This window comes from Syngnathus typhle, linkage group LG19 (genome assembly GCF_033458585.1).
Source record: "Syngnathus typhle isolate RoL2023-S1 ecotype Sweden linkage group LG19, RoL_Styp_1.0, whole genome shotgun sequence".
Taxonomy (NCBI): domain Eukaryota; kingdom Metazoa; phylum Chordata; class Actinopteri; order Syngnathiformes; family Syngnathidae; genus Syngnathus; species Syngnathus typhle.
In genome coordinates this window covers 2,931,832-2,940,544 of record NC_083756.1, presented here as the reverse complement: position 1 = coordinate 2,940,544, position 8,713 = coordinate 2,931,832, and the positions used below count along the sequence as shown (strand labels likewise).

Sequence of the window (8,713 nt, the reverse complement as noted above, 5' to 3'; positions counted from 1 at the left end):
TTACAATAAAGAATAACTTTATTAATAACATTGTTTTTTTAGTCTGTAAGAGAACAGATTCAAAGTGCATCACTTTTCCTTAAAATAAAAAATAAATGATAATTATTCAAACTATAAACATTCTTGACCAACTCCCATTTTATGCTAAAACAAATACAATAAAATAATAGTATTAAATGAAATAACAGCAATAAATAATATTAAATTCAAAATAATCAGCAACCTTCACTCAGGAGCACAATATATAAAACATTTTAATCTACAAAACAAAAATGAATACAACAATTTGTGCTCAAAATGAGGCAGCATGACACACTAAACACACCGGTCTTTCCTCGTCTCCCATCGTAGTCACACTGAAGTGGAGCGGGGGGCGCCCCACTATTTGAGAAGCAATGCTCCATAGTAAGGGTGCACTTGACTCCACTTTATGATCATTCGCTGTATCAGCAGATAAATACAAATGTGAAGCTATAATGCAAGAAAGACATGATATATATGTATATATTAGAGAAGAGTAGAAAATATGCTTATGTACATGTATATTTACATATGTATGCATATGACCCCTTCAACAACTAAGAAGGGTCCAGGTAGCTTAATTGAAGTTTTGGTGATTTTTATCGTGCCCACCATCTTGACGAAATGTCCGTCAGGGCCGCAGGAAGTTGTTCATTCTGCCTGTTGCCTCAGTTTGTTTTGCGATTCCGTCCACTTCGTCAGCTTCCCGCCGCTTCGCTTTCGGGTGCAGATAGAGGTAGAATAACACTAGAAAGACGAGCCCCAGGACGGAGCAGGCAAAAATAACCCCGCTGATTACCAAGAAGAACATTGCTGTCCGCACCTCTGGCTTCAGGAACGCCAAAAGTAATGGTGATGTCAGGTTAATGAGCAAATAGAGGGAATAATAAATAGTCATGACGATCCTGGTGTTCTGTCCTTTGACGTTAAAAAAGGTGAATGTGAGGATGAACCCAACCACTACGCGGTAAACCATCTCATGCCTTTTGGTGGAGCAAAAGTTGGTGCGAAGCACGTGCGACCACATTGTCCCCAGCACCCACAAAATGGCCACCAAGGCAATTACACAGTAGGGGGTGAGGAGCAGGAGGAGGCTGAAGCTGAGGATGTGGCTGCTGAAGGTGAAGAGTTTATAGAAGAGGTAAACGGCGGTGGGCAAGCCAGAGGGCATCTCCTGGATGTTGGGGAGTGACCGGCGTAGACACCGGCGGTAGTCCACCAAAGCCCAGGCGATGTTACAACACGAGAAGACCATAGAAAAATCTGGAAGGCAGCAGACAGGAACAACACCCTCAGGTGTGAACATTTAGAGGATGACATTTGAGATTAGAACTGAAACCTACATTGGACGACCGAGGCTTCGCCTCGGTCTTGGACTATGTAGATCTGCACGAGGAGCTGGGGGGCACTCTCCAAAAACGCCTCAAAGAGTTTGAGCATGCTCAAGTCAGTGGCTTGACAAAACAGGCGATGGTGAGCTTCCTTCCTCTCTTCCTCGTTAAGGGAACCGCCCAGGAGCCAGAGCACTTTGAAGCCACTTTTGAGTAGGTGGTAGTACCTACAGTAAATAAACAAATGCATATATACACAAAAAAATAGATAGATAGATAGATAGATAAATAAATAAATGAATAAACAGAACAACTACTATGTTGTATAGTTTTGTCATGTGTTTTATTGCGGCGGTATTTCCGTTTAATAGTCGGTTAACGTGATGTTTTGAATTGCAAGTATTTGTTTCCATGGTGAGAAGAATGCAAGATCAATGTGGTTCTACCAGTTCTGCAGAATACAAAGCGTCACTCCCTATGTTCTCACGAACCGCTACACGTTCCGTTTTTCCCATCTGGGAGTTTAATTTCTCTTACCTGGTGAAAATACCCGCGCCGCACAGGTGGAAGACCACGAGTTTGCCCTTGGACATTCCCAATACGGTGGATTGCCCTCGGGGGTTCACCAAAGGGTCTTCGAGATCATCCTCGTACCAGGCGTGACTGAAAATCTGAGTCACCAGCAGCCCGGCCAGGATGAATGAGAAAATCAACGCCGAGCATATATAACGTCCATCTAGGAGGAACTTGATGGACAGTCCCACGTCTGTCCAGATGTCCACGATGTAAAGAAGAAGCCCGACAAGCGTTAGGAGCCATCGCAGTTTGGTGTACCGAATGTCAGTTTGGTGCATCGCTGAGTTAGTCGGCAAAAGGCATCAGATCGAACAGTTTTATGCACAGCTGATCCGATGCGTTGCCTTCCATTCATCACAAGTGGAAGGAGCAGACAGAACCCTTCTCGTCCTCTTCCTCTCTCGGTCCTCTTTCTTTGGAATTGGCACAAGCTCCACCTTAAAAGGAAACATGTTACGTAATTGTGTCCTGTGCACGTGCACCTTTTGGAATGATTGACTGCATGGGACTCAACGTCATCACCGGTGGTGGGAAGAAGCAAAGTTCAAATACTGTACTTCTTTTCTCAAGTACATTTGAAAAAAGATATCCGTACTTCTGACTGAGTCCTTTTAGAAAGTGTCATGATGGCAACAGCTACACGATGGCAACAGGTAGCTTGCAACTTTGAGTATTTATTTTTATATTCCCTTTTTCATTTGTTCTCCTACGTTTACCTGTTTCCATGGTGTGGACCGCATTGTGTATGGGAGTGGCTTCAATTGAACATACCTGATTACCAACAAAGGACAAATAATTAAAAAAGAAAAAAGGGTAAACGTTAAGATTTTACTCAATTCCCGGCATTGCAAATGAAAATCTGTTCTTATTGGTACTGACAATAAAGCAGATTTTGACTTTTTGTATTCCTTCATTTTTATTTGATGTATTTGTGTATCGTTCATTTCAAAACGAATACTAAATCATTTAGTCATTCATTAGTTATTCATAAATCACTTATTATTTCATTTCCAATCATTAATTTAAAATAAATACTGCAGGTACAGAAAATAGATGGATTCGTTCTATTATCATTATTAAAGCGCAATTCCTCTCCAACGCTGTAGGTGGCGACCTCGCAACGCAGCTATTTCCTGTGTGGAGTCAAGCGCGGCGCCCTGAACTCTCGCTGGCTTGGACACTCCCACCCGAGCACAAGAGTGACACGCCATTTAATCGCTGTCTGCCTGGCCTTTAGGGTTCTTTGCAAGAGCAGGGCGACTGTCGAGCGCTTCCACGTCGAAAAAGACTCAAATTTGACATTCAGAAAAGCCGCCGTCAAACGAGCAACGCCGAATCGTGTGGAAATGGGTATCCGGAAAAAGAGCACCAAGAGCCCGCCGGTGATGAGCCACGAATTCGTCATCCAGAATCATGCCGATATTGTGTCCTGCGTTGCTATGGTGTTCCTCCTCGGGCTCATGTTCGAGGTAAATGGCGATACACACATCTTCGACTTTGCTTCTTCTGGATGTGTGGAGCTCACGGTGGAGCTCCAGCAGCCCGCCGCCGGCGGAGGCTCGGCTCTCTTTTGGCCGCCATCTAGTAACCGTGGCACGGTTGTCATGCTCGCCTTTCTCCGCGGTGTTACTTCCTCTTGGAACACAAAGTTTTACCATTTTACACTCTGATTTCTCTTTTTTTAGCTATTTAAACCTGACAAACTAAATAAAACGTTTAATTAGATATATCTGCCAGTTTTGATCCCTTTGTTAAACGGTACTTTTAGTTTATGAAATTTTGAATCAACAGGCACACTTTCGTCACGAAGCGTTTTAATTCCCTGAACGCAACACAGTGTTAAAAAGACAGAAATTACACTTTATTGGTATCTCATCGATACCCTGTGATTATTGATTAGGTAAACGACGTCTTCTGGTTAGTTTGCGCGTAACGTTGAATGTGTTACGTGGCATTCTGCAAGAGGGCTGCCATCATTCAGTCTAACGACGAACAGCAACTTTGACCCCTCTTCTCTTTAGCCGAATAATATCGCCAATCGGCAAAGTATTTAAATAGTTTTACTTAACCTCCCATACGTTTACATCTTTTAAAACTTATTTTTGAAAACTAGTTTTGAATTGTCCGACGCAGTTTACGGGCAGTGAAGGCAGCACCGAACACCCCGCAACGGCACGTTATTGCCTTAAAATACACTTTAATCACAGCATATTGATTAATAATGGAAAGATGACAATCACAATTAATTGTTAATCGCGGAGTTCGTGCTACACTTATTCTCGTTACTTAATGAAGTCACGGACTCCCACGGGATATGAATGCAACACATTCAGTCAACAGGGGGTCCTCAAATGGCATCGTGTGAAAGAAACAAAAAGAAAAATTTAATATTGTGAGCATGATTAGGTTAAATTCTTCTTTTGTACATTTTATCCAAATTCACAGGTCACGTCCAAGTTTGCAGTGTTGTTCATCACCGTCCAGTACAACGTCACAATCTCAACAAATGGTAAGCTGAATTAAAACATCTTGACATCTTATTTTAATTTGGTTTACCGACTGCAATTTTCGATTTTTGTAGCCATTTTCAAGGTAATCAAACCGCTGTTAAAGTTGTTTTTTTTAAGAGAGCGTCCAGCACTTTTAGGGTTCCATTCACCGCTTATCAGGCAGGACTGTAACTTATTTACAGATGCCTCCCAAATAAGATGCATTCAAATACACAGGGAGAGAGTGGGATTCTTCTCAAGTGATGATGATTCTTCCACAAGCTATGAAGGGGATGAAGGCCAACAAATGACATGAGGTAGCGAGCAGATGAGTCGGAAGATTAGGAAGATTGTAAGAATAGATTATAGCTGAGATGTTGTCAGTGGCTACAAGATCCTCTTGAGCAAACAGTTTGTGACGTATCACCAAGGTACATTTTCCTTTTGGGCAAGCGTCTTGACTTGACAAATGATCAGTTTTTGTTTTTTTTGGGGTGGAGGTCCAGAGGAGACGGCGATCAGCCACTTCCACCACGGCATCAAAGACCTGGCTACCATCTTTTTCTACATGCTGGTGGCCATCATCATGCATGCCATCATCCAGGAATACGTGCTGGACGTAAGTGGCACGCATGCTCGGGCGACGCTCGCCCGTCTGCATTGTTGTCTAATTGGTGGTGTCGGCGTGCAGAAAATGATTCGGAAGAAGCACTTCTCCAAAACCAAACACAGCAAGTTCAACGAGTCGGGCCAGCTCAGCGCTTTCTACTTCCTCTCCTTCGGCTGGGGCGCAAGTATCATCTTCTCTGTAAGTACGTGGTAGGTGTGTTAAATTTTTGCCTAGTCACACAAATTATTATTATTATTATTATTATTTTTTTTTTTTAACTTTTGCTTTGATTCATTGTTTGGTATTCTTGATAAGAAATTGTGACGTCACAAGAAGTCACGGTAAAACTTTTGGGCTGTTTTTCAGTATGTTTTTTCCTAATTCTGACTTTTTAGACAATAATTTTTTGCTCTATGCTTTATTGTGAATTATTTTATTATTTATTTTATTTTATTTAATCTCATGTTAACTTTTTTTTTTTTTACAAATCTGATCGTTTTGAATTTTTATCATAATACCCTTGACTTTTTTTCCCCGTAATGCAAATTGCGAGATTACAACTTTTTTTCTTATGATTATTTTGATAGAATTTTTTTCCTTATATTGTTTTGTCTTTCTTAGCATCTTTTGAGCATTTACCGTATTTTCCGCCCTATAAGGCGCACCGGGGTATAAGGCGCACCTTCAATGAACGGCCCATTTTAAAACTTTGTCCATATATAAGGCGCACCGGCCTATAAGGCGCATAAAATAGAAGCTTTACTGCAACAAACTAAGGTTGACTAGGGTTGCGGTCTGCACCCACTAGCCAATAACCAACGAGCCCTCTGTAAACAATCGCGTTTCTCAAACAATCTCCTATAAAATGATTGGAACTGACTAAAGTTCAATCTAACGCATTGGTACTACTTACCTATGTTTCCCTTCCATATCGATCCGTAGATTTACTCGAAACATTAACAGCGCGGCCTATTTTGACATGAAATAGCCTCGCGCGTATAGCAGCTATCGTTATAGCATTAGCCATCCGCGATTTCCTATGAGCCTCAGCAAAGTGTAAACAATCGCGTCTCTCAAACGAGCTCCTATAAAATGATCAGAACTGACTAAAGTTCGATCTAACGCATTGGTACTACTTACCTATGTTTCCCTTCCATATCGATCCGTAGATTTACTCGAAACATTAACGGAGCAGCCTATTTTGAAATGAAATAGCCTCGCGGGTACAACAGCTATTCGGTGACGCCCCCTGACTACAGTTACCGTAATGCTGGGAAGCGATGCGACCTTGTAATTTACTAGTCGTACTAAAACGTACTAAAACATTTTGGCAGAGCACTGTGTACAACCAGTATGGATCAACAAATTCATCACTTGATCCATATATAAGGCGCACCGGGCTATAAGGCGCACTGTTGACTTTTGATAAAAATTTAGGTTTTTAGGTGCGCCTTATAGGGCGGAAAATACGGTATTTATTTGCCTTGCTTGCATTTGTGTCGCAGGAAAACTTCCTGTCCAATCCCAGTTCGCTGTGGGAAGATTACCCCCACATGCTGATGCCGTAAGTAGAAAGCTCATGAAATAACATGAAAAAATATATATATATAATTTGTGCTATTGTGCATACTCATGTCAATGTTGTTCGCTTAGGCTGCAGATAAAGTTTTACTACATCTGCCAGATTGCCTACTGGCTCCATGTGCTCCCTGAGCTCTACTTCCAGAAGACAAAAAAGGTTTTTTGCCTCGTATTCTGTCACATGTAACATTGATTTTTTCATGTCGTACTCTTTTCATGTCACAGTCCAACTTTCTTTAAATCATAACATTTTAGGCAGCTTTGTTGCCAAAGAATGGCAGCTTTTGGCACTGTGCCGACTCGTTGTAATTATTTTCTTTTACCACTTCTAGGAGGACATTCCGCGCCAGCTGGTTTACATTTTCCTCTACCTGGTCCACATCGCCGGCGCTTACATCCTCAAGTAAGACTAACCAGCGAGCCTTCTGAAAAAAGAAAAAGAATCACGCTAATCGTTTTTGTTTTTCCAGTCTGAACCGTCTGGGTCTGATCCTGCTGGTGCTGCACTACTTTGTGGAGCTTCTCTTCCACGTTTCCCGTCTCGTCTATTTCAGTAATGAGAACAGACAGCTGGGGTAAGGGCAGAACAGAGACTTGGGTGACTTTCTTAGAACATTTAATGAGCATTGAGGCTCTTGTTTTTGTTTTGGTTTTTTTACGCATAATACTTTGAATAATTTTCTTAGAATATTCCGAAAGTCTTACCTCAGAATTCAAGTTTCCTTTTTTTTGCTTGTAAGCTTCCGAGTGTGGGCCGTCCTGTTTGTCCTTGGACGTCTTCTCACGCTGTCCCTCTCCGTCCTCACGGTGGGCTTCGGCCTCGCCAACGCAGACAATCAAGGCTTCGATTTGACCACAGGGAACTTTAACATTCTCTTTGTGAGGTGGGCGTAACTTTGATCTCCAGGAAGATGCTTTTTGTCCGTCTGTCTGGCTGTTTCATATGTTTCTTTTTGGTGTGTGTGTGCGTTCGCTTTCTCCCCAGGATCACCGTGCTGGCCGGCGTGTGTCTGACGCAGGCCTTCATGATGTGGAAATTTATCAACTTCCAGCTGCGTCGCTGGAGAGAGCATGCCTCAGTGCAGACCCTCAAGAAGAAACCGGGGCCCTCCAAAAGCAAAGCAAAGAAAGATAAAGGTGAAGCATCATTTTGGATGTAGTTCCTCCAGGTATCATTATATTCTCACCAAGTGTTTTTTGTGTGTGTTCTTAGCCAACGGTGTCAACGGCGTCAGCTCTCACGCTGCAGACTCGCCGAGATTCCGGAAGCAAAAGTCCGCTTAAGAGACGCTCCGTCAAAGCCCTTCCCTCTCACCCGGGCCGCTTCCCTCTCGCTCCTCAAGAAGCGTCGCAAGTGGACGTCCAATGGATTTATGCGTCGTCAGAAAGGCCGCTCCGCTGTGCCAATTTTGGGTGGGAAAGAACCAACAAATTGCGGAATAAACTATGACACAAAAAATACCTTATTTAAGAAAAAGTGCCTATCGATACAGAGCGTTTTGTACAGGGTGTGTCATGTTTAAAGTTGTTTTCATGCCCCCAAAAGTCTGTTTCATTTCTCCCCTGTCCACCCCCACCCCCCCTAAAAATCGTGTATTTTTGTGAACTAGTTTACTTTTCGTTTAGTGTCTTATCCTAACCAGCCGTAGCTTTGGATATACATTTTGTAGTCTAGCAAACACAACTGCCTCACTGGCTGACAAAAAGGAACATGGAAGTATAAGTAAATCTTTTTTCCCTTATTTTTCTTTTTTTTTTTTTGTAAATAAACCAAAACACCCATCGGTGCTGGATGTGGACTCCCAGTTTAGTCAGGAAGGTGTGACTGATGATGCTGGAGAAGAGAGGGAAATGTGTGATTTGCTGCATTTCTACTATTGCTTATGAGAAGAGGGATTTGTTATAAAAGTGTAGACGGTTTTCCTGTTTTTAATTGTGCCAAATAAACAAGATTGACTGTTTGTGATGATTTCTAATGCTGTTGAAAAAGTTGCCATTCCCTGAAGCTTGATCATGTAGATCAATGTACTTGGCAACAGGTAATTTTATTTTAGAAAATATATAAAGCCAATTTTATTCAGATTATACTAATATTGTACAAGCAA

General features: G+C 42.0%; 2 protein-coding genes across 2 annotated transcripts; one reads left to right on the top strand and one right to left on the bottom strand.

The window, feature by feature from the left end:
* Positions 1-2,365, bottom strand: xkr9 (XK, Kell blood group complex subunit-related family, member 9). Its single transcript, XM_061265613.1, has 3 exons — positions 1,890-2,365; positions 1,365-1,579; positions 1-1,284 (listed from the first exon to the last, which is right to left on the bottom strand). Exons 1-3 carry the CDS (start codon positions 2,204-2,206, stop codon positions 653-655), a joined length of 1,164 nt encoding a protein of 387 aa, XP_061121597.1. The 5' UTR covers positions 2,207-2,365; the 3' UTR covers positions 1-652.
* Positions 2,366-3,092: 727 nt separating this feature from the next.
* tram1 (translocation associated membrane protein 1) lies at positions 3,093-8,569 on the top strand. Its single transcript, XM_061265614.1, has 11 exons — positions 3,093-3,397; positions 4,374-4,437; positions 4,918-5,036; positions 5,109-5,225; positions 6,533-6,591; positions 6,681-6,765; positions 6,941-7,011; positions 7,079-7,183; positions 7,349-7,492; positions 7,594-7,745; positions 7,822-8,569. Exons 1-11 carry the CDS (start codon positions 3,275-3,277, stop codon positions 7,890-7,892), a joined length of 1,110 nt encoding a protein of 369 aa, XP_061121598.1. The 5' UTR covers positions 3,093-3,274; the 3' UTR covers positions 7,893-8,569.
* Positions 8,570-8,713: the final 144 nt, after the last annotated feature.